The sequence below is a fragment of the Schizophyllum commune genome, assembly GCF_000143185.2.
Source record: "Schizophyllum commune H4-8 unplaced genomic scaffold SCHCOscaffold_2, whole genome shotgun sequence".
Taxonomy (NCBI): domain Eukaryota; kingdom Fungi; phylum Basidiomycota; class Agaricomycetes; order Agaricales; family Schizophyllaceae; genus Schizophyllum; species Schizophyllum commune.
Window position 1 is genome coordinate 3694732 of NW_026089539.1, and position 23886 is coordinate 3718617.

Here is a 23886-nt window from a genome sequence, read left to right on the forward strand (position 1 = left end):
TGTTTAAGTCTTATGCCCTTCAACGTATCACTCTACTTGGCTCTCTGTAGTGTAGATCAGGAAGGCGCTAATCGCCTGTGACGCTTTGGCTTCGACAGGCTCCCATGCGTGCTTGTTGACGAACTGGAAGATGTTCGACACATTGTCTGCGTAGTACGCGAGGCGTTGGTGAGAGTCATCCATCTTGTACTGATTCATCTGAAAAGACTCTTGTTAGCGGTTTGTCGCAGGTTGGAGGACACATACGTTATAGCAGGCCATCGCACCGCCTAGCGTCACTGGATCCCCGATGTACCCGAGGTGGAGCATATCGGGCCACAAACACCGGGACATGGCGAGAAAACGATATTCCCAATGTTGCATTTCTCGGAAATATCTCGAGGGCTAGAACGCGAGCGAGGTGAGTGACAAAGACACGCGGGAACATACGCACTCACCCATCTTCCCTGAACGCAGTGGAACAAACCCATGCGAAAAACGCGCCACAGGCTAGTCTCTTCCTCGTCCGTGAGGATCTTCTTCAACTGATACATGTCTAGCCTCTCGACAAGACACCACATCCTCAGTTTATGTTCGGTCTCGTCGTCGACAGTGAAATCAAAAGTCCATCTCGTCCTCCATGTCTCCATGCCACGCGAGTACCGCTTCCAGTATTCGCCCAGCTTCTCGAGGAGCGAACGGCCCCTCTCCTCGAAGGCTTCCTGCGTCAAAGGCGGGAGTTCGTCTTCGCAGACGACGCAGTCAAAGAGATACCAGTCACGCGATAGACAAAGGACTTCTCGTGCAAAGTAGCGGTCGATTATCCAAGCACCGTCCGTGGGAGGCTTCAACCTGTCGATCCGAGGCTGAAAGTGGCGGCGTTGCCACTCGTTTATGATCGCCACATTTTCTCCGTAGGCCTCAATGTCGTCTGCCGCGGTCGCGCTGTTAGTACCCGGAGGAAAGGCAAAGAAGCGCTGCACTTCGGACGTCGGGGAGGAGGCCATCGAAGACGAAAGGTGAGAGTGGTGTGGCGCTGCTCGCGGCCTTCGGTGTTTATATGAGCAAAGGCCTGCGATGGCCACCGCAGTACAATGCATGTGTCGCGCGGAGGGTCAATGAATTAAGTGGCGCTTTTGTTCGTTGTCCTTTGTTTACCATTGCCACTCATTAGGGTCAATATACGCTGCAAGATAGCTCGACAATCGTGGCATCGTCGATGAAGTACACCCACGGCGAAGGTGTAGACCTTCTTTGGATAAATCGATGCAGATACGCGTCGCAGGGCGCCAAATTCACGGTGCTAGGACCGCGCACGGCTCGCTTGAGTCAAATGCAGGTGCGCTACCGGAGCAGGTCACAAACGGCAACCGTTACATTCAAAGGTGCATGCTATGCTCTGTCCGATTGGACCAGCGCTTTGAACACAAAGGCATGACTATTTAGTAGCCTCGTTCAAAGACAGGCCAACCCTCGCTCTCAGCCGCCCACCGTTCCACCGCTCTCCCGAAATGGCTAAAATCAATCGTCGTACTCCGGCACCCTATGCACTACTAACTGACGCTCGGGACGTGATGCTGTGGCTGCTGTATTTTCAGGATCAAGCGACCGCCCTATCATCGCACAACGTGATCGACGGCTTCCAGCTAAATGCAGTGCTCGCGCTTAGCGTCCAATGGACTCGCTTTGTCGACCCGTGTTGTGCCTGGCGAGCCAAACACATTACCGATGGAGTTACCAGCGACGCCACTGTCAATGCAGACAAGGCATTCACGCAGACCAGTCATCAGCTCATGCGCGCGCTCTCGGGCTACTGGTACAAGCACTACAGAGTCTTCGAGGACGCACGGAGGAGACGGTTACCGAAACCTTTCGAGGAATTGATGTGCGGCTCGGCGGGCCTGAAGAACCGTCAAACGTGGTTCATGGAGCTTGGCTTCACCCTCGAGTGGCTGCTCGAAGAACTACCCAAGAATTTTCAACTACACCTCAATCTTGCCCTCACAGTTGATACGAAGTATGCAGTGAGTCGGATCGTGATCATGTGCAAGGACATTTACTCAGCGAGCTTTCAGCTCAGGCCTTACTACATCGACAGGCTGGACTCAGCTATGCGGTTTGAGGCCATGTTCGCCTGTCTCGAGGTTGACCCGCATTTTCGCGACTTCAAGGACCCCATAACATACGGTGGTACCATGTCTTTATTATATGTGAGTGCCTACAGGTTCTCCATCCTGTCCTTTCAATGAACAGGGTGTACAGGATAGGGAACGCGCTTCAAATTCTGGCGAAATAAACCAGGTCAGAGCGTGCAGGTTCGCCAGCCAGGTCGAGAGGATCGTACGCTGTGTATGCGATGATATGGGATTCGAGGACAACCACGCGGCGCAGGCATTGACTGCCTTCGTACATTCCATGTCAATCCCGCCAGGACTCAAGGACGACGAGCGAGAAAGGGTGGATCCCTTCGATTATGAGGATGTCCTCTAATCTGTGAATGTCTATTGTTCTACAAACCGGCTTCATGTCGCTTTATATACCTCCTCATGCCTCAAATGGCTCGATACATACTCGCCTTAGGCTGGGGCTGAACCGCGGATTTGTGGAAAGGGTTGTTGACTGTGAAATCTGCTGGCTTTGGCCACGAGATTAGTCTTGCATGTATTGAATGTACAGATGGGTAGAATGGGTTGAGTATTCTCACTGATTTGACTGCAGGGAAGACATCGCCGAATATTCCGCGGCGGGGCAGATGCCCTCGGCATTCTCCGATATATCTGCAAGAGGCAGTCGCGATCTCCCTCCACGTTGTCTCTCACCGCCATGCTGATTGGTGGCCTGCCGATCTATTCGTTTCTCCAGCTCAAATTCAGGGCCCTGCTCATTCTACGATCCTTTTGAACAGGACTAGCTGCAAAAGACCAGGCTATCTTCGCCCCATCAACGTACAGTTGGAGCTGTATAGTCTGATTTACCTCTCTTCGCGAATAGTAGCCTCAAGTCAATGAACTTCCTTAGGAACTACCGCGCTGATGCGAAGAGGAAGTACGCCTCCTGTCGGTCAAGTGTTGACTACATGATACCGAGAACCTCCCCACCGCCACCTTAGTTCGACAGAGGCGCAGCCTCCCGCGTGCATTCTGCTCGGTTCAGCTGGCCTAGATTTGCTTCTGACGGTACAGCGACAACTATAAGACCGCCCACGCTCTTGGGGCTCTCCCCAACACCTCCATACCGAGGCCCTCAGAACAACATCATGTCTGGCAGCAAAGTCCTCTACCTCCTTGCTTATGTCGCTGCCGTCTCGGTCGGTGTTCACGGCCGCGTCTGCGGCACTCATGATTGCCCTCAGCGTGATGTGCGCGGCGGCCATCTCGCCGATGCGGAAGTGCACCGCGGGAATGTGCTCTGCACGTACGTCGTAACCTCAAAGCTCGCCCTTGCCAAGTAATTGACCCTATTACCAGCTACTCTAGCAGTGCTTCTCAACGGGCCAATGAATATGCCTGCCCATACGACGTGCGTCCTTCCTAGCGCTTGTTCATTGTAATGACTCACTCCCTTTCCTATAGGTGAACGACGGGGGTCTCGTTGTAGAAGCCTTCGATTACTGCAACCGCTCTCTGTCTACCTGCGGGCACGCCGTCATCGGCAAACGCCAAATCGACGCCGTGACTGGCGAGGTCACCGCCGTTGCTGGCTCTGTCACAGAGGTGGCAGGGGCCGTCGGTGCGGTTGCGGGTGCCGCTGGCGCGGTCGAGGGCCTCGTCCCTGCCGTTCCCCTCAAGCGCGAGATTGAGGTCATTGCGGAGCGGCAACTCCTTGGTGGTCTTCCTATCGTCGACCCTATCTTGGGTGGGATCACCGGCGGACTTGGAGGAGCCTCGTCGCCGTCAGCACTGGACGTCGTTCCCGAGACGCAGCCCGCCGAGGGCGAGGCTGAGGCGCGCTCGGCTGCCGAACATGACGCTCCTGCAACCGTGGCTGCCAAGCGTCAGCTGGACGGTATCATCGGCACGGTTGGGGGCGCAAGCGGTCTCACTGGCGTGGTCGCCAGCCTTCCCGTTGCTGGCGGTATAGTTAGCAGTGTCGAGGGCGCTGCTGGAGGAGCGGGGCTGCCAGCCGTTGCTGGCAAGCGTCAGCTTGGTGGCGGCGGACTTGGAGGCGTTACAGGTGTTCTCGGCGGCGTCACCGCCGGGCTTGGGGGTGTCACCAGCGGACTTGGAGGCGGCGCGGGTGGGCCCACCGACGTGGTAGGCGGCTTGCCCGTGGTTGGAGGTGTCGCTGGTGGTGTTGGTGGAATAGTGGCGGGGGCGGGGTTGCCGGTCAGAAGCGTCCCGGAGGAGGGTGCCGCGTCGCCCGAGAGGCCCCTCATCGAGAGCGAGGAACCCATTCCCTGGCCCACGGACCTTCCAACTCCCGTGTCGACGAACTTCGACTTCGACTTTCCTAAGCCAACTTCCTTCATGAAGCTGGCGAGGAAGTACTGATCTCTCGCTGCCGACCACCATGACCACCTTCCTTGAACTTGACTTCTCTGCCTCGCTCACGACTCGTCAACATCGATGAAGACATCATGCATTCATCTTAAATACATCTCGCTTGTGCAGCAATATAAATACGGTCCATCTCGTGCACCTCGTGAGTCCTTCAGCAAGTCCCCTCGTTGTCGATGTCGACGTGCTTGCCATCGGGCACATCGTCCGTGTTGTAGTTGTACCTGGCGAGAGGTGAGTCTGCGACGCTTAGAATCAATCAAGAGCGCGAAGCTTACCAGATGTAGTGCCCGTTGAATGAGTAGCCGTAGTTGATACGGATGCGGTCGCACTAATGCGTCGTTAGCATTGCCTCTGAACACCTCCTGCAAACCGCTTACCGTCGTCTCGAGGTGGCAGCCGTCTGCGCCACCGCCTGGCGGGCAGTTGATGAGGTTCTGCGGGTTCGTCGGGTCCGTCACGTCGCGCTTCTCAGCGTTGGTGACCGCGGCGGCAGCGAAGCCGAAGAAGAGGGCGGGGGCGACAGCGAGGGACAAGCGCATCGTGACTGAGAGGATCAATATGAGGTGGTGAGTGTCGTCGGGGGACGGAAGTGAGTGCTGAAGATATGAGACTTCTCTGCTCAGCTTTTATACCAGCTCGTCCAACCTTTGCTCGCTCACTCGCGTCAAGGCATGGTAAGCATGAGTCGGCACGGCTATGTTGGCTCCACAGAGCGCTCACTGCTCGCCACAGCATGAGAGGGTCAGCTGGATAGCTCGCTTGATCCTCGTCAACTGCCCAAACCCGAGGAGTACGGACGCATTTGTCTCTCGACGACGCATGGAGGGCGCGTCGAACGCCAAGGCCTACAACACGCCTGCCTGTAACGTGATCGTTGTGGAGCTCGTGCTTCGCAGCGAGCGATTGGTGGCGTTGCGCACCGCTCGCTTGAACAGGGATCGATATCCTATGTCGGAATGAAGTTTCATGAGGAGATTATTTACTATTGTTTGTTACCTCCTTTTGTGTTCAGTGCGCTCGTTGAATGCTCAGACAGAGCTGACTCTGCCACAATGGAAGGCCCAGCGCAAATTACCTCCAATGAAACTCCCTCGCGCGTTCAAGAGGCTCCACAGTCCCCAACACAGCTGTCCGAGCTCAGCGGCCTCGCCTCCAGCAAGCGGGCGCTGACTGGTGAGCGTCTTGGCTGACGAAGAGCACCGCTGCGCCCACAGGCTTCCCTCATATAAAAGGACGCTAGTCTCGCTTCCCTACCTTTTGCATCAGCCTCGGACTCCAGACCAGCAGTCCCATCCACACTCTTACCCTCAGCAACCTTTTCACGACCACAATGCGCGCCTTCACCCCCATCGCCGCTCTCGTGTCCCTCGCTGCCTTCGCCGCCGCGATCCGCAACCCGGACAACCCTCAGGACCCCATCAACTGCCCGCCCAGTGGCGGCGCGGACCTGTGCTCGAAGGAGACTTCGGTGAGTGGACTTTGTGGCAATTTCCGTGACTTCTTGTGGGATGCATGGGTCTTCTTGACTGACTCGACGCCCTTCAGTGCAACAACCGCATCCGTATCAACTACGGCCAGACCGAGAAGGGACACTACATCTGGTACTTGTGCGTACACTTGCTCTTGACGGTTCTCGGTTTCCTTGTATGCTCATGGCCTATCCAGGAACGACTATGACCCCAACAACCTTCCTCAGGGTATCACCATTACCACCGACACTGTTGGGACCTGCTGAGAGGCTTGATATGATGGCTGAGAGGAGGTCGATGGGATTACGAAGCGGGCCTCAGATGGTGACCTGATATTTATGCTTGTACTTTGAGGCGCTATTGTGTCGAAAGATCTGCCCTCTACTTCATTGACTCGTTTGTGATGACTCTGCATTTCTGGAGTACAGTATTCATGGGTCAACGCTCATGAAATCGGCATATGCCGCACGCTCTCTGATGGCCGGCGAATGAGATCTGAATCGGAAACAAATGTGACCTGTCCCGCTCTGTCACGGCGGCCTGGGTAACAATTCTGCGTGAGCGCTGAGGAGCTCGAAAGAGTCGACGACTGGTTGTTTCGTTTGCTCATGAATACGGGATGAGCGCGCGCGGATCCTCTCTCATTGATCCACCAGTATCTGCACCTCAAAGAATATGTATATCTTTCGATTCCGCAATCTGAAGCACTTCGTCGACATCCTTTCCACCTCACGACATTGCTCGATGTCGGCTCCGTCCAGCTCCTCAACGGATTCCTCGGCACTTCAGCCTCTCAACAAGTCCCCTGGTTGTCGATCTCGATGCGCTTGCCGTCGGGCACCGAGTTGATGTTGTAGTTGTACCTACACGACCTCGAGGTGAGCAAGAAACTCCAGCGAGACCGAGCGTCCACAACTTACCAGATGTAGTGTCCATTGAACCTGTAGCCGTAGTTGATGCGGATGCGGTCGCACTGTGGGGCATCAACGCTGACTTCGGCGTGTATTCATCACGGGAAACTCACCCTCGTCTCGAGATGGCAGCCGTCCGCGCCGCCGCCAGGCGGGCAGTTGATGAGGTTCTGCGGGTTGGTGGGGTCGGTGACGAGCGCCTCGAGCTCGGTGGCGTTCTCGGCGGCGACAACATCAGGAAAAGTGGTCCGGGGCTGGAAGCAGACTCAGCTGGGCTCAAGCGGGCTCAAGCGTCTCAAACACTCAAGAGCTTCAAAAGTTATTGCCTGATATCAAACACTCTCAAGACACTTGACTCATCCTTGAACCCGCTTGAGTTGGCTTGAGTTCAGCCAAGCACTGTCAAGCTGCTTCAAATCTGACTTTTCACAATCACTACATTCACTTGGCAGGTCACTAAATTTGCTTCTTATTGATCAGTCACTAATTGACAATCCATACTATGCTAAAGAACTACATTGCTAGGTCTCCCCGAGCACTCCCTCCCCAGCATCGCAGCACGTGGTTGCGACGACTGCCTTCCCGAACCGTCGCGCGCACGTCCCGCCACATCCAGCATGTCCCAGGTAACTGCGCATCAGTTGCGCACATTCCCGCGCTCATCCACGCATCCACCGCCCGCCCCACCCTCGTCGTCACGCGCATCCCAATGCCGCAATGCCTGTCTGGGCCGCTCAGGCTCTCAACGTCTCGCCTGCACCTTCCGCACCCATCAGCACGTCCTGAACTCGAACACGTACCTGCGATGCTCCTCGTATCGTATGCTGGCGCGGGCTCAAAAGCTCGCCACTCGGCAAATGCCGAGCTTGCGCCGAGGCCGCGCGCGCGCGCGCCTGCCGTCGAGGCGCACACCCCAGGTAAATGCCCAGGATGCATGGCACTCGCCGGGTGGCACACTTGAGCGGACGTCGTGCCCCGCGCTGTCCTGCGCGTTGCCGGGCATCTCTCCGCTCCGTCCCGAGCCGCTGCACGCGCGGCGACCCGCTCACCCAGTCCTCGCACGCCCGCGCGTGACGAAACAGTGTATGGCCGGTCAGCGGGTGTATGCAAGCCCAGCCAGGCCGGACGTACCGAACTTCTCGCGTAGACACACGCGTCGACCTGGACACGCCACGTCACCCGGCGATCGGCCCTCGCGCGCGCGGCAGCTGAGGTGGGCGTGAATATAGCACCTGCGCCCAGAAGACGCGCGGCAGTGTAGACGTGGATGGTGGTGAGGACGGGGGATGACGGCAACAGCGATGTGGCCGGCATGCGACCTGCATTGGCGGTCGCCTTGGTGACGCGTCATTGGGCGCGTCAGCCGTGGCGAAGCAGAGGTGGCAGCGGTGGAGGCGGTAGCAATGTCGAGAGGATGTGAGCTAAGGACAGCGCGCGGCCTGGCGGCTGACGCGCGTCGAGCGGACAAGTGGTGATCAACGAAGACAAGACGAAAAGTGACTGCGGGCGGAACATTTCCGGCCAGTCACGTGATTTTTGGAAGGCCGGCCCGACCCGCCGACCTTCGCCTCGTCCAGTGGCGCGGCCGTTGTTGCCGCCCTCGCCTCTCCCGTTTGCGTGGTCTCACTCCTTGCTCTCATGCAGTTCTCTCTAGAGTAATAATATGTTAATTCACTTGTATTATCACAGAAGGCCCACTGTCTTCCCTTCCCTCTTGAGTATGCTCTACTAATTCCTTATTTACTTGTGGTTACTGTACTTAGAGCCAATGCAATATAATAAGTCAGACCATGATTGAAGGTGCTTGTGAGTAGTCAAAGATCCATCAGTCCTCTTGAGTACACTTGACATGGGACCCAAAATCCTCAAGCACTTTCAAGTGGGCTCAAGCAGGCTCAAGAGTGTTCAAGCGCCTTCAGGAGCTGCCAAATTTTCAAACGGTCTCAAGCGGCTTGGCCGCGGGGGTGTTTTTGGTGATGAAGACCGCTGAGGAAGGCGACGAAGACGGCAATGGAAAGACGCATGGTGTTCAGGTGAGATGGGCAACGGTAGCGAGTGCTATTTGGCTGAAGTAGATGCTGAAGCCGACCTGCAGCCCCCTCGGCTTTTATATTCGATCCTTTTGGTCCTGTTTGCTTGTGAGTCGATGTTGGTGCTGACAATGCTGACTGGACCAGGGTGTAGGTGCGCTGTTTCCACCTTCCTCTTTTGAATAAAGTATGATCTCCTCGGCGTCTAGAGCTCGGAAATGAGGGGCGCATCCTCGAGGACAACCGATTACGCGATGAAGAACGCGACGAGGACGGGGATGACTTCGTACAAGGCGCTGTTTAAGTATGTGAGATGCAGTGCTTGACTTGCACCAGAGCATAGAGTGTGTCGAACTCCCCAGGACTCATTCCCTGTCCACAATATCGAGGTCTCGAGGAGTAGTCAGGTGCGTCTTATGGCCACCCATCTGTCCGACGTTAGATCCCCTTGGATACCTTCTCAGCTAATGGCGAGAATATCCGACAGATCAGCACTTCTAGCTGCCGCCATGGGCGTCTTCACGCCGCTCACCGACCCACAGACCTGGTCAGAAGGGAAGAAATAGGCGCCCGATGTCGAAGGCTTTCGGCGCAGAGGCTCTTCCGTCTCATGCCCGATGCACTTACCCGGGGTCCTATATGCCAGCAAGGTCTCATAGTATTCCAGTCAGCGAGCACCTGAGTATTGAGGATCGAGATAGGAATCGGCGTCTCTGTCAGGGATCCTCGATGAGAACTGCATCGGGGGGTGTGAGCACTGGGTAAGCAGCCCGTGAACCCCGATCCCACTGCCCGATAATGGCGGCCTGATTAAACATTCGTTTCGCGGTTTGTGCGCCTGTTGTACAACATTGCAAAACAATAGGCATATAAAAGCTGACCTGGACCTCGCCAACAGAGCAGCTAGCTACAGCATTCCCGCCGTTAGCTGCTGAACTCGACATGCATGCTTTCACCGCCATCTCCCTCGCCTTGCTCTCCCTCGCTGGTTTCGCAGCTGCGATTCGCAACCCCAACAACCCCGCGGACCCCATCAACTGCCCTCCCAGCGGCGGCGCAGACAAGTGCTCGAAGGAGACCAGGGTGAGTGCGACAGTCGGAAAAATAATCATGATTGTGATTGCTGAACCAATTCTCAGTGCAACAATCGCATCCGTATCAACTATGGGTCGCGCCAGCAGGGGCACTACATCTGGTACTTGTGAGTACTGCGCTGCTTACTTCGTTTGTTGACGAGAGACTTACTCTCATGGTAGGAACAACTACGACCCGAACAACCTCCCGCAGGGCATCATCATCACGACGGACACCGTAGGAACCTGTTAAGGAGTCGGGCAGAAGCCGCTATAGATTGTGCAGTGGGCATATATAGTCAGATGAAGTTGTTATCATGAACGTGCTGCACAAATATTTTGGAGGATCTCGAGATCAGGATACGAACGCCGTAACCAGTCGAATGAGTGGAGGCCGAAGTTCAACTTCGTCGGAACCTGCCGAGATCCCGTGATCACTCGTGAATTGAGCGGTTCCGATTCCCCAGCGCGACTCGCGCGCTTATCCTCTCCCATCATCGTGGCCGCCGCGATACGCATCTGGCGCGCTCTGCGCCCGCCTCATATCTCCCGTGTATATAGCAGCAACACAACCGTCTATCAAGGGACTCTTATAGAAGACGAGAAGACGCAAGCCAGCACCACCATACTCGTCGATCAGATTCAGATGTCGAAGCGGACCAAGTTCTACGCGGTGCACAAGGGATCCCAAACTGGCGTATTCGAGACGTGGTGCGTCGCGGTGTAGTCTACACGCGCAGGAATGATTAGCTGAGATGCATTTCCCCTCAGGACGGACTGCGAGGTTCAAGTCAAGAACTTCCCGGGAGCGCGCTACAGGGCGTTCTTCTCCCGCGCTGAGGCGGAGAAATTCGTTCAGTACGGTCCCGGCGGTGGGCCTGCCACTCCAGCCCCCGCTTCAGCATCACCTATTGTGCAAACGCCGGGACCCAGCAAGTTCAAGCCTGCGGTGATGCCGAGCACACCGAATGCAGCGGCTCCGAGCACCTCGAAAGCGGTGGGGAAGCGGCCGGCGTCGGAGATGCAGGCGGAGACTGGGAGTGAGGGCGAGTGGGATGTGGTCTACACGGATGGGGCGTGCTCGGGGAATGGGAGACCGGGCTCCCTGGCGGGTGTGGGCGTGTGGTATGGGGTGGGTGATGAGAGGTGCGCGAGGAGTTATAGTTCGCGGGGGCGCTTAATGACTGGGTGCTACAGGAATATGTCGGAAAGATGTCCTGGGGACCAAACCAACAATCGTGCTGAGCTCATCGTGAGTGCTGTATTTATGCTCGTCATCCTAAGATGCTAACGAATGTGCAGGCCATAGCCCGCGTCCTCGAAACATTCCCCTACAAACGAGACAGACCACTCAAGATCATGACTGACTCCAAGTACTCCATCCAGTGTAGGTCTCCTCCATTTCCATGGTATTCCCTCGCTCATCCACCTCAGGCTTCCGCGATTGGATCCCCAACTGGCGAAATCGCGGTTGGCGCAAAGCCAACGGCGAACCCGTGCTCAATGTCGGTCTCATCAAGTATATCGACAGCCTTCTCGAGTTCCGCTCCCGCCTCGGGCACAAGGTCCGCCTTGAGCACGTACGAGGGCACTCCGGCGTCCCCGGCAACGAAGGTGCGGACCGGCTCGCCGTGGCAGGGTATAGCAATCCCGTCGAAGGCGAGCGCAACTGGGAGCAACTGGAGCGCGATGTGCGCGCGCGAATCGCTGCGGTGGAAGAGAAGATCGCCGAGAAGAGGCGCGCGCCGGTAGAGGTTGCGGGGACGCCGGGTACCCCGGACTCGCGGACGAAGTTCCAACGCGTGGATTCGAGTGGGCAGCGGCGCAGTAGCGGGCAGCACCAGGCGTGGGACTCGCCAACGTTGGCGAAGGCGCCCGAGACGCCAATGCGCGCGCCGCAGACGCCGACGAGGCAAGTGCTGTCGCCGGGGAAGATGGTGTCGCCCGAGGAGGTGAACATAGCGGACTTTGAGGGCTGCTTCGTGGACGATGAGGAGGAGCTGCTGAACGAGATCAACTCGCCTGATCCGCCGCGGACGGCGTGCAAGGTGGCTGCTGTCGAGCTTTCCAGTCAGGAGCTTGAGGTGGGTGGCGTGCGGTTGACGCGTCGACGCTGGCTGACTTGCTGGCAGGCATACGCGTCGGGGTTGTTGGATGACGAGGATCTAGCTGCTGAACTATCCGACTAGGCGCGCTTGGACGAGGATCCACTTGGTATAATTCCATCTCTCGGTGTTGGCCAGGGTGCGTCTTGGTAGCAGCCCGAGCTTTAGCTTGGAATGTTTGTATAATACTTTTGGACTGACTGTTGGGTCTTGGAGGCTTCCTTGCACATGTAGCATGACGGAACTCTGGCTTTACTTCGCTACCGCGATTACTACTTCCTGTCCTACTTCCTGCCACTCTACCCTTTTCTGGGTGTGTACTTCCAACTTGACGTTCGATGGCTTCATTTCGACAAGTCCAATGTCGAGGAAAAGACGTGGCATGCGGCCGTCGGGGAGTCTAATTGTGGTAGCAGCACCCTCGCAACCCGGTTGCGATTCTTTCGTGGTGCTTTTCGGGCTGTTGTGAGCCTCGAAACGGTCTGAGCGTGAGTGCGCAGACCGGAGAGCAACCTCGGGCCGGGCGTATGAAGTAATTGAGACAATTGACCTCGAGGCGCGCTGGATCATTCCTTTGCTTTGCTCCGCCATTCTTCGCGAGCGTCGCTGTCTCTGCTTTGTTCTCTGCAGCCTGCCCCTTTGTTCCAGCGGCATATAAGGCAGAACAGCGTCACACAGCGTCCTCGACTTGGAATCGGCACTTCGCCACCCGAGTGCCTTCTCGTTTACCTCCGCTTCCGCCGCCTTTATTCCTTGCCTCCTCCCCCCACCATCGTCGTCGGCGCCGGCTGAGCCGTATGGCCGCTCCCTCAGTTGTTCTCGTCCCGCCGACCCCGTACGACGTCGAAAAGTTCCCGCCGCGCTCGTCGTCGGTATCCCCACGAACAACGGTCACCGTCGCGTCCGCGCGCTCCTCCCGCTCCTCCTACCAGTATCACGCACCCACATCGTCTGAGACGACCATATTCTCCATCTACTCCATGTACGGCGAGGGCAAAGACGGCGACGCGGACGGCGCAGGGTCCGCGGATAACCCACGGATATCGTACACGAAGCGGCTCAGCAACAGAATCAGCGAGCTCAGTATGCACTCGGACGACGTATACGATGGAGTCGTTGAGGTGTCGACGAAGGCCATGGTCTCCGCCGATGGATCGCTCTCAGTGGAACCGACGTCGTACGGGCGCCAGCAGCGGAACGGCTTCGTCCCGCAGGTCACGATACGGTCATCGTCAGACGATGCAGTGAACTCGGCTGCGGAGGAGCAGTCCCCCGTACCGACACACACCGGCTCGACGCTCGAATCGTCATTCACACCCTCCCCTCGACCTTCCAATGAACTTCTGTCGCCACACCAGCCGAGCACGAGCTCCATGACCTCCTCATCCGCACCCAACTCCCCCCATTCAGCCGCCCGCATGCCCACCATCACGCGCAAGCACTCACTGAGCGCCATGACCAACCTCTCCCGGAGCGTCGCCTCGCTCACGCACTCAGGCCCCCTGAAGACGCCAACGCCGCACCCGAACGAGGACCCGGACGCGTTCCACGTACGACATACGTACGCGCTGCTCGATCTTTGTGGCGTGAAGGGCGACGGCTTCGTTGAGGGTGTCGAGCGCACACGTGCGCGTGTAGGCAGCAGTCGCAACAGTCAGATGGACGCCGCGCAGGCGATCGCTGACGTCGACGAGAAGAAGAAGGATCTCGATGACAAGGAGCGCGCCGTCCTGCAGACGCTCGACCGGTATGGCTTCTATGAATCGGGTGCGCACGAGCGGCTCGTCAAGATGCCTGCGGCGCCACTATCGCAACCACTGAAGATGATCGCGCCCGCGACCGTGGATGCGGGCTCCGCACCATCGGCCTTCGCTGCTGCCTCGAAGAACAACAACGCACCCCCGCCTCCAGCACCACCCTCACTGTCATCATTACCACCCCCGCAGCCCTTGACGAAGGAGGTGCCTCGGCTAGAGAAATGGGGTCGTATGGTCGTCCCGCTCACACGCGACGAGGGCGGGAACATCGAGACCTGGGGCATTCGCGAGGGCGTCTCCGAGAAGAAGCTGAAGCGGCGCGTGTACAAGGGTGTCCCTGATCGGTGGAGAAGCGCGACTTGGGTCATTCTCGTGCGGAGGGCTGTATGCAAGGCTGGTCTGGGCGAAGGTCATCCTGGGTTCGGGGGCGAGCGGCAGGTGGAGGCCGAGATGAAGAGATTGCAGTCGGTTTACCTGGAGAAGCTCGAGCAGCCGTCGTCCTACGACATTCAGATCGATTTGGATGTGCCAAGGACGATTGGTGGACACGTTATGTTCAAGACACGATATGGCTTTGGGTACGTGTGTCTGCAAGTAGTGCTAGTCCAAAGCCTAACACACTCCCCAGTCAAAGAGCACTGTTCCACGTCCTCCACTCATTCTCGCTGTACTGCGATACATGTGGCTACGTTCAAGGCATGGGCCCCATAGCATCAACACTACTCCTCCACCTCCCTCCATCCACCGTCTACACCCTGCTTTGTTTCATGCACTCGTCACCTGCGTACTCGTTGCACTCCATGTTCGCGCCCGGCTTCCCTGGCCTGCTCGAGGCTATCTACGTCCAGGAGCGCATCATGCAGACCACCATGCCCGACGTCTACGCCGCGCTCCGCGACAAGGGCGTTGGCACGACCGCCTACGCCACCAAATGGTACATCACCCTCTTCGTCACCAGCCTCCCCTTCCAGACGGTGCTCCGCCTTTGGGACTGCTGGCTGCTAGAGGGGCGTGACGTGTGGGTGATTCTTGCTGCAGCCGTCGTGCGCGTATTCCGGGATCACATCGTCGCGCCCGGGGCTTCCTTCGAAAGCATCCTCTCGCTACTCTCTTCGTTTTTCGTCCCCGAGGACGAGGACGCGCTGCTGAACTGGATGTCCAAGATGCTCGCGGACACAAAGCTGCGACAGAGCATGGCGGAGTGGAGGCGGACGTGGGCGGGCCTGGTCAAGGAGGGCAAGGACGCGACCGCGCTGCTATAGGCGAGGATCCTTTGCGACCTGATCCTGTCTTTCCCCTTGCCCTTTCTGTTGACGACTTGACGACCCGCTGCCACGAGACACGACGACCACGTCCGCCGTATCATTATCCACTTATACTAATCGCAGTCCTCTGGATAGTAGTGCTTCCCTCATCCCTGCATGCCGCTCCACCCAAAATATCCTCCCGTGTCCGCGCTCCTCATCCCCGCCGCACGCATCTCATCCTCACCTTCCTCCTGCAACCCGCTGTCTGTTGCATACACATGAATGTACCCGCCCACACCACCGCCTCGTACACTCACCATCGCATCCGTACACCCGTACACATCGTCGCCCCATACACCCATACACCCACACAACCGTCGCAGTCGTACTCGCTCCCTCGCTCCTTACGCTCCCCGCTTGGACAAACTCTCAACGGTGGACAAATCATCATCGGTCGTTACTAGCAATAGTCGCATAGCTCGCTCTTCCGGCGCATACATAGCTCGTCTCTTTTTTCTTCTCCTCTCTTCTCTGCCATCGGTCTACCTTATTTATGATCCGCATAGTTGCTTTCACCACGCATTGGCAATCTGTAATTTACCAACTGATCCTGGTTATTCGAGCAACGGGTTCATAGGCAGCGTCGTGGGAGCTTAGTTGACCAGGCGAAGATCAGGCTTGCAGGGCACCAAGATGACATCGGGTGTAAGGTACAGCACAAGCAATTACAGTGAGTCTACCGCCTCTTGGAAGAGCTGCGAGAGTCGTCGTAGTTCGGGGACGCTCGGCGCTTCCTGTAACTTGCGAAAATTAATACAGGTGTACGCAGACATGATGTTGGGTGACTTACGCCCTCTCGTCTGGCTCGCGACTTTGCGTGCGGGCGGAGGCGCCGCCGCCATAATCGAGGCCGTCGACAGACTGGGCGTTGTTGTCCCGGTCTTTGTACTTGTTTTGGTTGCGGGGGCCGGTTGGGACGTTGGGTGGCAAAGGCGAGGTTGAGCGGACGGGAGGTGTTGGCACTGATGTGCGATCTTAGCCAGTTGTGCATTAGAGAATGAAGAAATAAGGATCGCGCACCATGAGCACCACGCCCGCGACCCGCGAACCCTCCGCGTCCGCGCAACGATCCACGTCCGCGGAAAGGCGGCGGTCCCCCACGCCCTGCGGCTGGTACTGGCGGACTCTGGGACGGGCCCTCCATACCCTGGAAAGGCATCTGCCCACCCATTTGCTGCTGCATCTGCGGGTTCATCTGCCCCGTCATCTGGGGCGTCATCTGCCCGCCCATCTGCTGCTGCATCTGCTGCTGGTCCTGCATGCCGTACTCGCCCATGCCCATCCCCATCCCGTATCCCATGCCGCCCTCCATGCCCTCGAACTCCTGCTTCGGCGCCGCGCCCTGCTGCTGCTGCTGGTCCATCGGCATGCCGCCCATACCGCCCATGCCCCCACCGCCCATCCCTCCCATACCCCCGCCTCCCATCCCCATATCCATCATCCCGCCCATGTCCATCATCATCCCCGCGTTCGGCATCATGCCCCCGCCCGCGGCCGCGTTGTTCATGAGCGCGTTCGTCCCCGTCATGACCATCTGCCGGACCTCCGGCGGCAGCTGCGTGAGCTGGTCCTCGGGCATGCCGCTGAAGTTGAGCACGTTCGCCTTGAGCACGTCCGCGAGCTCGCCGAGGTCGCGCCGGCGGTAGCAGTACGCCTCCCAGCTGATCTCGTCGAAGCCGTAGTTGAACCAGTCGGAGAGGTCCGCGCCCGGGCGGCGCCAGGGCTTGTCGGCGAGCGCGGCGAGGTCGAGGTCGATGATGGGGCGGCCCTCGAAGATGCCGACTGCGCCGGGGTCGATTTCGGGCTGGGAGTCAGCTCGGGTGGCAGGGGGAAGTGTGTTCGGGTCAACGCCGTCATCTTTAGGTTCGTCTTTGGGCTGCGCGGGGGTGGTAGCGGTTGGTTGGGCGCTTGCGGAGGGTGCGGGTGTAGATGATGATTGAGGGATCGGTTGAGGGGCAGGGGGCTGAGTGGATGGTGTGGTGGCCCCGCGTTGTATGGGTTGGTACTCGGTGGTGAGGGAGGGATTCTGGCCTGTGGGTGCTGTGGGGCTTCAACAAAAGAACAAAGGAAGTAGAGGTTGTCTGTGGAGACGTACTGCTCCTGTTGGCAGCTGGGTTCACGTATGACCTTCCTCGGTTTTGTTGTCTGGTAAATGTCGTTAATTGCTGCCTCGAATGAAGATGGAGCGAACACACCTCAGATCCAGCGACCGTGGCACCGGCGCTTCCATGATGATTTCTACATCCTGCACGTAGTCAGTATGAATGCAATTGCAGAAGAATCTCAACGCACATCCTCGTCCTCGCTGTCCATCTCCTCGTCACTGTCCTCGCGGGACTGTGCTTCTTGCGCATCTTGCTGTGGCGCGTCCAGTCCTGGCGTTCCGTCGAGTCCTGGAGTGGCTTCTTCTTGAGCATCTGCCTCCGCTTCGAGCTTCGCAACGACATTGTTGCTGGGAGCGGCGCTTGCAGGTGCGGCACTGGGACGGCTTCAGCGTCTGAGATACTTCTTTGTGGACTTCACTCACGGTGGTGGGGCTGTAAGCATTGAGTAAGCATATCATAGCATCGGTCAGGACGTTTTATTATGCCGAAAGAAGAGACAAGGAAGAGGGGCACTTCATGAGGCTCACTGAACCGAACCCAGGGTGGAAACGCTGCTTACCAGGCGCACTTGTCGTGGAAGGTCCGTACAAGAATTCATCTTCTTCATCCCTGAGGAAGCCATAAGATTCCGTTTTCAGACATATGGATATGGAAGAAATTCTGACATTGTGATCCAGGTATGCAGAGCGCTATTGAGGGATGAAGACAAGTGGAATACACGCGCGCGATCGCGTCTTAGGGGCGTGGGAGCAACGGCACATCGGACCGGAAGCACGTTTTTGAACTTCTGTTGACATGTTTGATTCTTGCATGGCTTTCTCCTCCTTCCTTCATCAGGAAGTTATCGGTCTTGTCTTTGCGCGACGACGCATACTTGCAAGCGGGCGCCAAGAGCCATGCGCTCTTACATCCCTCGTGTACACCCCAATTCTCTTGTTTTCGACGAACTAGGACGAACTCAGGTGACTAGCTTATTGTTCTCTGGTCGAGCCCACCCGAAGAGCGTGATGCTGCGCCGATATACGTCCCAGATCCGCCTGTCAAGCAGCTCTTCCGCACAATAAAAAGTACTCCTTATTGTATGGCACGATTACTCCGCACTGTACTCCCTGGCTTTATTAAAGTGCCTGTCCTCTAACGCTCTCCCCCCACTGCCTTTCCTCTCGCACCACCCTCGTGCATTGTAGTTCTATCTAAGCGCCAGGCTGCGCGTCTCTTCTTCTCACTCTTCTTTTGTTACTTCCTCTCAACACTCTCGGCGCGCATAACCGCCGCCGCCCGCCCACGACATTCTTTCCTCGCCGCGCCCGCTTTTCTTGAATCACCCGAAGCCAACTCGTCTCGTCGACCTGGTCTCTGCATAAACTCATCCCACTCTGCTCGACTCACCCGTGCTCGCGCCCCACCATCATCCGCGCTTGAGCCTAATCCCGTCGACACTCAACACCCTACCCAATCCTCCCATTCCACCTCATCCGCCATCATGACCAACTTCCCCTCGATCGGCCTGTTCCCCTCGGGCACGACCTCGCCACACGCGTTCAGCCCCTTCCACCAGCCGCCGCGCGAGATGTATACCATGTACGCCGCACTGGCGACGGGCTCGACGCCGTCGTCCGCGTCCACGGGGCGCTCGCGTTCGTCGTCGTCGCTCACGACCTCCATGTGGCCCAAACGCTCGAAGAGCGCGAAGGCGTAGACTGCGCTGTTACCTTGTATGACAGCTGCGCCACGCCGCTCGCACCCTCTGCCCTCTGCCGAGAGCTACTTCGCCATCGCTGCTGCTCTGAGCGCAGCCGTACGGCCATGACATCACGGACACTTCCACGACTACGACCTCCGTACCTACGACTTCATCATCGCTGTGCGATCCAGGACAATTGCATGCTTATTTATATGATTTATGGTTCTAGTTTACGCGCTGTCCGCTCTTCGTCTTTTTGTACTACCCTTTCCTGTGGCAGTATTTGCTGTATTTCTACGCCGTGTCTGCTATGAGCCTTATAAGGCCGAGCACTAGTCACTATATGCAGTGACTGGGCGACGATGCCTCAGCATTTAGGGTAAAGGGTGGCCGCGGTCCAAACATGAGCGCCGCTTTTGAGTCCGAAGCCAAGGCCCTAAGGACGATCGGCAAATGCCGATCCTTGCTTGACGTCGAATGCAACTGACGATCGAGAGGCCACAGTATCACAGAAACGAATCGCGATGGCTACGATTATAGGAGAGGTGAACGCGCGAGCTGCGCTCGTCAGGGAGGCGGCCCGACTCCGGCAGGTGCCGAGGAAGACAAACTCAAATCACTCTTCGCACTACGCCCTCAATCACCCCAACAGAATTTCATTGGTACTGAAAACCAACGTTAGCGGCCTCCTTCGACTACATATGCTGCCTCGACATAGGCAGTCTCTGCTCCTCTCCTTAACAGGTGCCCACAGTATCCGTCGTGATGATGATGCCCTGCGGAAGGTTGTTCGGATCGTAGTCGTTCCTACAATCTAGTAAGTCTCTAGTCAACGAGGTAAACAGCGCAGCACTCACAGGTACCAGATGTAGTGCCCCTGCTGGCGCGAGCCATAGTTGAGACGAATGCGATTGTTGCACTGGGGGATATTACGACGCTGCTATGTCTCGAGACAAAGCACTCACAGTGGTCTCCTTCGAGCACTTGTCTGCGCCGCCGCTGGGAGGGCAGTTGATGGGGTCCGCAGGGTTGTTGGGGTTGCGGATCGCAGTTGCGAAGCCAGCGAGAGAGAGCAGGGCGAAGGAGATGGTAGTGAAAGAACGCATGTCGAGTTGCGTAGTCGAAGGCGAAGGCGAAGATGCTGCAAAAAGCTGCTGTAGAGGTGAATCCCAGACCAGCTCTTATATGCCCATTGTTTCTCAATGTTGTCCAGCAGGCGCACGAACGGCTAACCGTCTTCCTGATCGAGCCGTCATTATCGGGAAGCGAGATCGGGGTTCACGGGCTGCTTACCCAGTGCTTACACGCCCGATGCAGTTCTCGTCGAGGATCCCTGACAGGCACGCCGATTCCTATCTCGAATCTCGATACTCAGCTGCTCAGTGGCTAGCATATGAGACCTTACTGGCATATAGGGCCCCGGGTAAGTGCGTCGGGCATGAGACGGCAAAAGCCCTTCAGCGAAGGCCTGCAACATCGGGCATCTTCTTGTCCCCGCTGACCAAGTCTATCGACTCATGAGCGGCGTGAAAACGCCTATGGCGGCAACTAGAATATCTCATCAGCCAAAGAAATCCTACCGTTAGCGGCTTGAAGGAAGGTATCCAAGAGGAACTATTATTGGACAGATGGGTGGCCATAAAAGGCACCTGACCACTCCTCGTGCTCTCTAAACCGTCAGCAAGCGGGAGGAGTCCTTTAGTGTCAGACTCATACTGTGCTTCGGCGAGAGTCAAGCGTCGCGCCTCGCATGGTCAGGCATTGCCTCGCACGAAGTCATCCCCGTACTGGTCGCCTTCTTCATCGCATAATGAATGCTTCGCGAGGATGTGCCCGTCATTTCCGAGACCTAGCTGCCGAGGAGTTCGCGCTTCATTTCAAAGAAGAAGGGGGAAACGACGCACCTGCACCCCGGTCTGGTCAGCATCGTCAGCACGAACATGAACTCACCAACAAACAAGGCCAATCAGAATCAGTATATAAGCTAAGGCGAAAGGAGGTCAGCTTCAGCATTCTTTGCAAGTCCAACAACACTCACCGGCACTTACCAACTCACCCAAACCGTCGACAAGATGCGCTTCTCGTTCGCCATCGCCCTCGCCTTCCTCAGCGGCCTCGCCGTCGCCAAGAACGCCACCGAGCTCGAGGCGCTCGTCACCGACCCCACCAACCCGCAGAACCTCATCAACTGCCCGCCCGGCGGCGGTGCCGACGGCTGCCATCTCGAGACGAGGGTGAGCACTTCTTCGAGTCTCGTCGCATGTAGAGTCCAGTGTTAACGCCCACACAGTGCGACCGCATCCGCATCAACTACGGCTACTCTTTCAACGGGCACTACATCTGGTGAGTTGCGAACGATGCTTGCCCGAAGCCGCGCTGAGCTGGGCTGCTCACCTCGGGATCGTGCAGGTACAACTACAACATCAACTCGGTGCCCGACGGCAAGCGCATCGAGATCGACAACCAGGGTACTTGCTAAAGGGCCGAGGAAATTAGGAGGAGACAAATGGTGCTCTCCATCAGTAACGGCGGGGGAAGTGGGGTCAGAGGGAGGCTGCAGTAAGAACGAGGGATGTATGCGAGTATACTCTATATTTTCCGCGACGCAATTCTCTTCGGAGAGTCACTATGCGTGTTCTGCTCAGTCTGCGTAGTACGCTGAGAAGCTTCGTTCATGGATTCCTCGATTTTTCAACGGTCTTCGCCGCTTACAGGCATGGGCTGCACTCGCTGTGGTGACAGAATGGGACAAGAGTCACATTTGATCTGGCGCCATCAAAGGACGTGCGGCAGATGCCGATCTTATGGACTTTCCTCAACAACACCGGCAATCGAATAGAGATACGGTACTTCAGGAATGGGAAATTCAAGCCAGAAAGTTTGTCGAGAAAAGGCCAAAAATTGCATCATATCACCGGCTTCAACGAACCGCATAGATAAATAGGTCGTCATCCGAGAGGTCCACTTCGTAATCCTATCCTCCACCTCGCAGCAATCATATCGGGTCGTTCAGCACGTCCCAACGGTGTCCGTGGTAATGGTGATACCCTGAGGGAGGTTGTTCGGGTCGTAGTCGTTTCTGGATAACTCGTTAGTATACGAGAAAGCGAGAGCTGCTAGAAATGCACGCACAAGTACCAGATGTAGTGTCCCTTCTCGGTCTGACCGTAGTTGATACGGATGCGGTTGTTGCACTAAGAAAGGACAAGTCAGCGAACGGCGACAGAGTAGGGCCACAAAACCCAGGAGTTGCCACAAAGTCCACTCACCGAAGTCTCCTTCGAGCACAGGTCCGCGCCGCCGCTGGGCGGGCAGTTGATGGGGTCCTGGGGGTTGTCCGGGTTGCGGATCGCGGCGGCGAAGGCAGCGAGGGACACGAGAGCGGCAATGGGGGTGAAGGCGCGCATTGCGGTCGTGAAAAGGTTGCTGAAGGTAAGAGTGCGTGAGGCTGCTGGTCTGGTGTCCGAGGCTGATGGAGAAGGTAAGGAAGCGAAAGTGGCGTCCTTTTATATGAGGGAAGGAGAGGCCTGTAGGCGCGACAGTGCTCTTCGTCAGCCAAGGCGCTCACCAGTCAGCGCCCGCTTGCTGCAGGCGAGGCCGAAGAACTCGGACAGCTGTGTTGGGGACTGTGGAGCCTTTTGAACGGGCGAGGGAGTTTCATTGGAGGTAATTTGCGCTGGTACTTCCATTGTGGCAGAGCCGGCAATGTCTGGTCATTCAGCGAGCACACTGGACACAGAAGGAGGTGACAAACAGGCGCAAATACTCCCTTCGTCACGGGAAGCGCATGAAACTTCATTCCGACTTGAAGATATTGATCCCTATTCGAGCGAGCGGTGCGCGACGCCGCCACAAATCGCTCGCTGGAAAGGATGGGCTCCACCACGATCACGTTGCAGGCAGGCGTGCAGCAGGCCTTGGCGTTCGACGCACCCTCCATTTGTCGTCGAGAGACAAATCCGTCCGTACTCCTCGGGTTTGGGCAATCGACGAGGATGAAGCGAACTATCCAGCTGACCGTCTTGTGCTGTGGCAAGCAGTGAGCGCTTTATGGAGCCAACATAGCCGTACCGACTCATGCTTACCATGCCTTGTCTCTGGTAAGCGAGCAAAGGTCGAACGTGCTCGTATAAAAGCTGAGGAAAGAAACCTCATATCTTCAGTACTCGCTACCGCCCAACGACACTCATCACCTCACACCAACCCTCTCAGCCACGATGCGCTTCTCCCTCGCTGTCGCCCCCGCCCTCTTCTTCGGCTTCGCCGCCGCCGCGGTCACCAACGCTGAGAAGCGCGACGTGACGGACCCGACGAACCCGCAGAACCTCATCAACTGCCCGCCAGGCGGCGGCGCAGACGGCTGCCATCTCGAGACGACGGTAAGCGCTTTGCACAGCTGACTCAGACTCGATGCTGACGGTACCATAGTGCGACCGCATCCGTATCAACTACGGCTACTCTTTCAACGGGCATTACATCTGGTAAGCTCAGCAGTTATCGTCGTTGTGAAGACCATAAGACTCACCTCGGGCTAGGTACAACTACAACACGGACGACGTCCCCGACGGCAAGCACGTCGACATCGACAACGAGGGGACTTGCTGAGGGATTCACGGGGTAGATGAGACGGACTACGTATTTATTGTTCATGAGCATGAAGTATCTATGACGAACACGCCATGTCTTTGACGACGTCAACTAGTCCTCTTCGAGTATTTGAGAGCAAGTAGTGAGCGTCCAAGGGCAGTTCAAAGAAGCCAGAGTCAGACATAGTCTCGCCAGGCAGAGAATGGTTTGTTGACTTGGAGAGACATGATTAAGCGAAACCGAATGCATGCGGAAGCGAGAGTCGGCAAACAGGCTAAGAGTCCAGGTGCGAGGTGGTGGTTGAGAACAAGCGATGACGGCAGTTGCCGAAGCACGTTCCGCCGGCCCGATGTGCGCCGAGGGAGATCGGCCGGAATTTC

The 23886-nt window shown here is 57.1% G+C and overlaps 17 protein-coding genes across 17 annotated transcripts; 10 read left to right on the plus strand and 7 right to left on the minus strand.

Annotated features, from left to right (window-relative positions):
- Positions 1-27: 27 nt before the first annotated feature.
- Positions 28-986, minus strand: SCHCODRAFT_02697371 (uncharacterized protein; the record flags this gene model as incomplete). Its single annotated transcript, XM_003036963.2, has 3 exons — positions 28-198; positions 247-384; positions 438-986. The coding sequence occupies 3 exons, from the start codon at positions 984-986 to the stop codon at positions 28-30; spliced, it is 858 nt and encodes a 285-aa protein (XP_003037009.1).
- Positions 987-1367: 381 nt separating this feature from the next.
- SCHCODRAFT_02567907 (uncharacterized protein) lies at positions 1368-2612 on the plus strand. Its single transcript, XM_003038320.3, has 3 exons — positions 1368-2003; positions 2055-2189; positions 2242-2612. The coding sequence occupies exons 1-3, from the start codon at positions 1491-1493 to the stop codon at positions 2467-2469; spliced, it is 876 nt and encodes a 291-aa protein (XP_003038366.1). The 5' UTR covers positions 1368-1490; the 3' UTR covers positions 2470-2612.
- Positions 2613-3545: 933 nt separating this feature from the next.
- On the minus strand, positions 3546-5158 carry SCHCODRAFT_02685035 (uncharacterized protein; the record flags this gene model as incomplete). The annotated part of the gene is made up of 5 exons (XM_050346772.1): positions 4856-5158; positions 4754-4806; positions 4660-4699; positions 4022-4451; positions 3546-3862 (listed from the first exon to the last, which is right to left on the minus strand). Exons 1-5 carry the CDS (start codon positions 5015-5017, stop codon positions 3546-3548), a joined length of 1002 nt encoding a protein of 333 aa, XP_050202528.1. The 5' UTR covers positions 5018-5158.
- Positions 5159-5535: 377 nt separating this feature from the next.
- On the plus strand, positions 5536-6352 carry SCHCODRAFT_02176878 (uncharacterized protein). The gene is made up of 3 exons (XM_003038319.3): positions 5536-5946; positions 6024-6085; positions 6144-6352. The coding sequence occupies exons 1-3, from the start codon at positions 5809-5811 to the stop codon at positions 6211-6213; spliced, it is 270 nt and encodes an 89-aa protein (XP_003038365.1). The 5' UTR covers positions 5536-5808; the 3' UTR covers positions 6214-6352.
- A 126-nt stretch (positions 6353-6478) lies between these two features.
- SCHCODRAFT_02745057 (uncharacterized protein) lies at positions 6479-8491 on the minus strand. The gene is made up of 4 exons (XM_003036961.3): positions 7990-8491; positions 6972-7112; positions 6868-6920; positions 6479-6810 (listed from the first exon to the last, which is right to left on the minus strand). The coding sequence occupies exons 1-4, from the start codon at positions 8170-8172 to the stop codon at positions 6741-6743; spliced, it is 447 nt and encodes a 148-aa protein (XP_003037007.1). The 5' UTR covers positions 8173-8491; the 3' UTR covers positions 6479-6740.
- SCHCODRAFT_02597182 (uncharacterized protein) lies at positions 8126-9454 on the plus strand (the record flags this gene model as incomplete). Its single annotated transcript, XM_050344025.1, has 5 exons — positions 8126-8274; positions 8729-8891; positions 9098-9192; positions 9232-9295; positions 9353-9454. The coding sequence occupies 5 exons, from the start codon at positions 8126-8128 to the stop codon at positions 9452-9454; spliced, it is 573 nt and encodes a 190-aa protein (XP_050202529.1).
- A 345-nt stretch (positions 9455-9799) lies between these two features.
- On the plus strand, positions 9800-10320 carry SCHCODRAFT_02531367 (uncharacterized protein). Its single transcript, XM_050343544.1, has 3 exons — positions 9800-9971; positions 10028-10089; positions 10145-10320. The coding sequence occupies exons 1-3, from the start codon at positions 9831-9833 to the stop codon at positions 10212-10214; spliced, it is 273 nt and encodes a 90-aa protein (XP_050202530.1). The 5' UTR covers positions 9800-9830; the 3' UTR covers positions 10215-10320.
- Positions 10321-10446: 126 nt separating this feature from the next.
- Positions 10447-12440, plus strand: SCHCODRAFT_02613515 (ribonuclease H-like protein). The gene is made up of 6 exons (XM_050344605.1): positions 10447-10672; positions 10733-11107; positions 11159-11213; positions 11264-11348; positions 11396-12045; positions 12094-12440. Exons 1-6 carry the CDS (start codon positions 10608-10610, stop codon positions 12148-12150), a joined length of 1287 nt encoding a protein of 428 aa, XP_050202531.1. The 5' UTR covers positions 10447-10607; the 3' UTR covers positions 12151-12440.
- Positions 12441-13520: 1080 nt separating this feature from the next.
- Positions 13521-15085, plus strand: SCHCODRAFT_02486737 (RabGAP/TBC; the record flags this gene model as incomplete). Its single annotated transcript, XM_003038317.1, has 2 exons — positions 13521-14401; positions 14452-15085. The coding sequence occupies 2 exons, from the start codon at positions 13521-13523 to the stop codon at positions 15083-15085; spliced, it is 1515 nt and encodes a 504-aa protein (XP_003038363.1).
- Positions 15086-15691: 606 nt separating this feature from the next.
- SCHCODRAFT_02613522 (Fip1-domain-containing protein) lies at positions 15692-17932 on the minus strand. Its single transcript, XM_050344606.1, has 9 exons — positions 17901-17932; positions 17795-17844; positions 17658-17667; positions 17423-17609; positions 17326-17375; positions 17226-17275; positions 16151-17170; positions 15921-16092; positions 15692-15870 (listed from the first exon to the last, which is right to left on the minus strand). Coding segments are annotated over exons 1-9 (1605 nt in total). The 5' UTR covers positions 17903-17932; the 3' UTR covers positions 15692-15806.
- Positions 17933-18718: 786 nt separating this feature from the next.
- On the plus strand, positions 18719-18934 carry SCHCODRAFT_02488466 (uncharacterized protein; the record flags this gene model as incomplete). The annotated part of the gene is made up of 1 exon (XM_050342895.1): positions 18719-18934. One exon carries the CDS (start codon positions 18719-18721, stop codon positions 18932-18934), a length of 216 nt encoding a protein of 71 aa, XP_050202533.1.
- A 615-nt stretch (positions 18935-19549) lies between these two features.
- Positions 19550-20068, minus strand: SCHCODRAFT_02613526 (uncharacterized protein). The gene is made up of 3 exons (XM_003036959.3): positions 19885-20068; positions 19777-19838; positions 19550-19726 (listed from the first exon to the last, which is right to left on the minus strand). Exons 1-3 carry the CDS (start codon positions 20023-20025, stop codon positions 19657-19659), a joined length of 273 nt encoding a protein of 90 aa, XP_003037005.1. The 5' UTR covers positions 20026-20068; the 3' UTR covers positions 19550-19656.
- SCHCODRAFT_02613532 (uncharacterized protein) lies at positions 20026-20690 on the plus strand. Its single transcript, XM_050344607.1, has 3 exons — positions 20026-20159; positions 20213-20588; positions 20636-20690. The coding sequence occupies exons 1-2, from the start codon at positions 20058-20060 to the stop codon at positions 20438-20440; spliced, it is 330 nt and encodes a 109-aa protein (XP_050202534.1). The 5' UTR covers positions 20026-20057; the 3' UTR covers positions 20441-20588; positions 20636-20690.
- Positions 20691-20941: 251 nt separating this feature from the next.
- On the plus strand, positions 20942-21525 carry SCHCODRAFT_02613540 (uncharacterized protein). Its single transcript, XM_003038316.3, has 3 exons — positions 20942-21153; positions 21210-21262; positions 21329-21525. The coding sequence occupies exons 1-3, from the start codon at positions 20992-20994 to the stop codon at positions 21396-21398; spliced, it is 285 nt and encodes a 94-aa protein (XP_003038362.1). The 5' UTR covers positions 20942-20991; the 3' UTR covers positions 21399-21525.
- Positions 21526-21893: 368 nt separating this feature from the next.
- Positions 21894-22408, minus strand: SCHCODRAFT_02177196 (uncharacterized protein). The gene is made up of 3 exons (XM_003036958.3): positions 22189-22408; positions 22052-22113; positions 21894-21998 (listed from the first exon to the last, which is right to left on the minus strand). The coding sequence occupies exons 1-3, from the start codon at positions 22324-22326 to the stop codon at positions 21929-21931; spliced, it is 270 nt and encodes an 89-aa protein (XP_003037004.1). The 5' UTR covers positions 22327-22408; the 3' UTR covers positions 21894-21928.
- Positions 22409-22754, minus strand: SCHCODRAFT_01253144 (uncharacterized protein). Its single transcript, XM_050341325.1, has one exon. The coding sequence runs from the start codon at positions 22716-22718 to the stop codon at positions 22491-22493; it is 228 nt and encodes a 75-aa protein (XP_050202535.1). The 5' UTR covers positions 22719-22754; the 3' UTR covers positions 22409-22490.
- Positions 22755-23123: 369 nt separating this feature from the next.
- SCHCODRAFT_02531390 (uncharacterized protein) lies at positions 23124-23799 on the plus strand. The gene is made up of 3 exons (XM_003038315.3): positions 23124-23298; positions 23348-23400; positions 23455-23799. The coding sequence occupies exons 1-3, from the start codon at positions 23137-23139 to the stop codon at positions 23522-23524; spliced, it is 285 nt and encodes a 94-aa protein (XP_003038361.1). The 5' UTR covers positions 23124-23136; the 3' UTR covers positions 23525-23799.
- The last annotated feature ends 87 nt before the right edge of the window (positions 23800-23886 follow it).

Coding starts and splice junctions, on each gene's coding strand:
- SCHCODRAFT_02567907 (XM_003038320.3), top strand. CDS start 1,491: ATGGCTAAAATCAATCGTCGTACTCCGGCACCCTATGCACTACTAACT. Junction 2,004..2,054: donor CAGTTGATACGAAGTATGCA/GTGAGTCGGATC, acceptor GCGAGCTTTCAG/CTCAGGCCTTACTACATCGA. Junction 2,190..2,241: donor GTACCATGTCTTTATTATAT/GTGAGTGCCTAC, acceptor CAGGGTGTACAG/GATAGGGAACGCGCTTCAAA.
- SCHCODRAFT_02176878 (XM_003038319.3), top strand. CDS start 5,809: ATGCGCGCCTTCACCCCCATCGCCGCTCTCGTGTCCCTCGCTGCCTTC. Junction 5,947..6,023: donor TGTGCTCGAAGGAGACTTCG/GTGAGTGGACTT, acceptor GACGCCCTTCAG/TGCAACAACCGCATCCGTAT. Junction 6,086..6,143: donor GGACACTACATCTGGTACTT/GTGCGTACACTT, acceptor TGGCCTATCCAG/GAACGACTATGACCCCAACA.
- SCHCODRAFT_02745057 (XM_003036961.3), bottom strand. CDS start 8,172: ATGCCGGCCACATCGCTGTTGCCGTCATCCCCCGTCCTCACCACCATC. Junction 7,113..7,989: donor GTGTCTACGCGAGAAGTTCG/GTACGTCCGGCC, acceptor GTCTGCTTCCAG/CCCCGGACCACTTTTCCTGA. Junction 6,811..6,867: donor TTCAATGGACACTACATCTG/GTAAGTTGTGGA, acceptor GAGGTCGTGTAG/GTACAACTACAACATCAACT.
- SCHCODRAFT_02531367 (XM_050343544.1), top strand. CDS start 9,831: ATGCATGCTTTCACCGCCATCTCCCTCGCCTTGCTCTCCCTCGCTGGT. Junction 9,972..10,027: donor AGTGCTCGAAGGAGACCAGG/GTGAGTGCGACA, acceptor ACCAATTCTCAG/TGCAACAATCGCATCCGTAT. Junction 10,090..10,144: donor GGGCACTACATCTGGTACTT/GTGAGTACTGCG, acceptor CTCTCATGGTAG/GAACAACTACGACCCGAACA.
- SCHCODRAFT_02613515 (XM_050344605.1), top strand. CDS start 10,608: ATGTCGAAGCGGACCAAGTTCTACGCGGTGCACAAGGGATCCCAAACT. Junction 10,673..10,732: donor ACTGGCGTATTCGAGACGTG/GTGCGTCGCGGT, acceptor ATTTCCCCTCAG/GACGGACTGCGAGGTTCAAG. Junction 12,046..12,093: donor TTTCCAGTCAGGAGCTTGAG/GTGGGTGGCGTG, acceptor ACTTGCTGGCAG/GCATACGCGTCGGGGTTGTT.
- SCHCODRAFT_02613522 (XM_050344606.1), bottom strand. Junction 17,376..17,422: donor TGGACAGCGAGGACGAGGAT/GTGCGTTGAGAT, acceptor GACTACGTGCAG/GATGTAGAAATCATCATGGA. Junction 17,276..17,325: donor CCACGGTCGCTGGATCTGAG/GTGTGTTCGCTC, acceptor GACATTTACCAG/ACAACAAAACCGAGGAAGGT.
- SCHCODRAFT_02613526 (XM_003036959.3), bottom strand. CDS start 20,025: ATGCGTTCTTTCACTACCATCTCCTTCGCCCTGCTCTCTCTCGCTGGC. Junction 19,839..19,884: donor AGTGCTCGAAGGAGACCACT/GTGAGTGCTTTG, acceptor AATATCCCCCAG/TGCAACAATCGCATTCGTCT. Junction 19,727..19,776: donor GGGCACTACATCTGGTACCT/GTGAGTGCTGCG, acceptor ACTAGATTGTAG/GAACGACTACGATCCGAACA.
- SCHCODRAFT_02613532 (XM_050344607.1), top strand. CDS start 20,058: ATGCTGCAAAAAGCTGCTGTAGAGGTGAATCCCAGACCAGCTCTTATA. Junction 20,160..20,212: donor ACGAACGGCTAACCGTCTTC/CTGATCGAGCCG, acceptor CGGGCTGCTTAC/CCAGTGCTTACACGCCCGAT.
- SCHCODRAFT_02613540 (XM_003038316.3), top strand. CDS start 20,992: ATGCGCTTCTCGTTCGCCATCGCCCTCGCCTTCCTCAGCGGCCTCGCC. Junction 21,154..21,209: donor GCTGCCATCTCGAGACGAGG/GTGAGCACTTCT, acceptor ACGCCCACACAG/TGCGACCGCATCCGCATCAA. Junction 21,263..21,328: donor TTCAACGGGCACTACATCTG/GTGAGTTGCGAA, acceptor GGGATCGTGCAG/GTACAACTACAACATCAACT.
- SCHCODRAFT_02177196 (XM_003036958.3), bottom strand. CDS start 22,326: ATGCGCGCCTTCACCCCCATTGCCGCTCTCGTGTCCCTCGCTGCCTTC. Junction 22,114..22,188: donor TGTGCTCGAAGGAGACTTCG/GTGAGTGGACTT, acceptor GTCCTTTCTTAG/TGCAACAACCGCATCCGTAT. Junction 21,999..22,051: donor GGACACTACATCTGGTACTT/GTGCGTGCATTT, acceptor CGAGTTATCCAG/AAACGACTACGACCCGAACA.
- SCHCODRAFT_01253144 (XM_050341325.1), bottom strand. CDS start 22,718: ATGAAGTTTCATGCGCTTCCCGTGACGAAGGGAGTATTTGCGCCTGTT.
- SCHCODRAFT_02531390 (XM_003038315.3), top strand. CDS start 23,137: ATGCGCTTCTCCCTCGCTGTCGCCCCCGCCCTCTTCTTCGGCTTCGCC. Junction 23,299..23,347: donor GCTGCCATCTCGAGACGACG/GTAAGCGCTTTG, acceptor ACGGTACCATAG/TGCGACCGCATCCGTATCAA. Junction 23,401..23,454: donor TTCAACGGGCATTACATCTG/GTAAGCTCAGCA, acceptor ACCTCGGGCTAG/GTACAACTACAACACGGACG.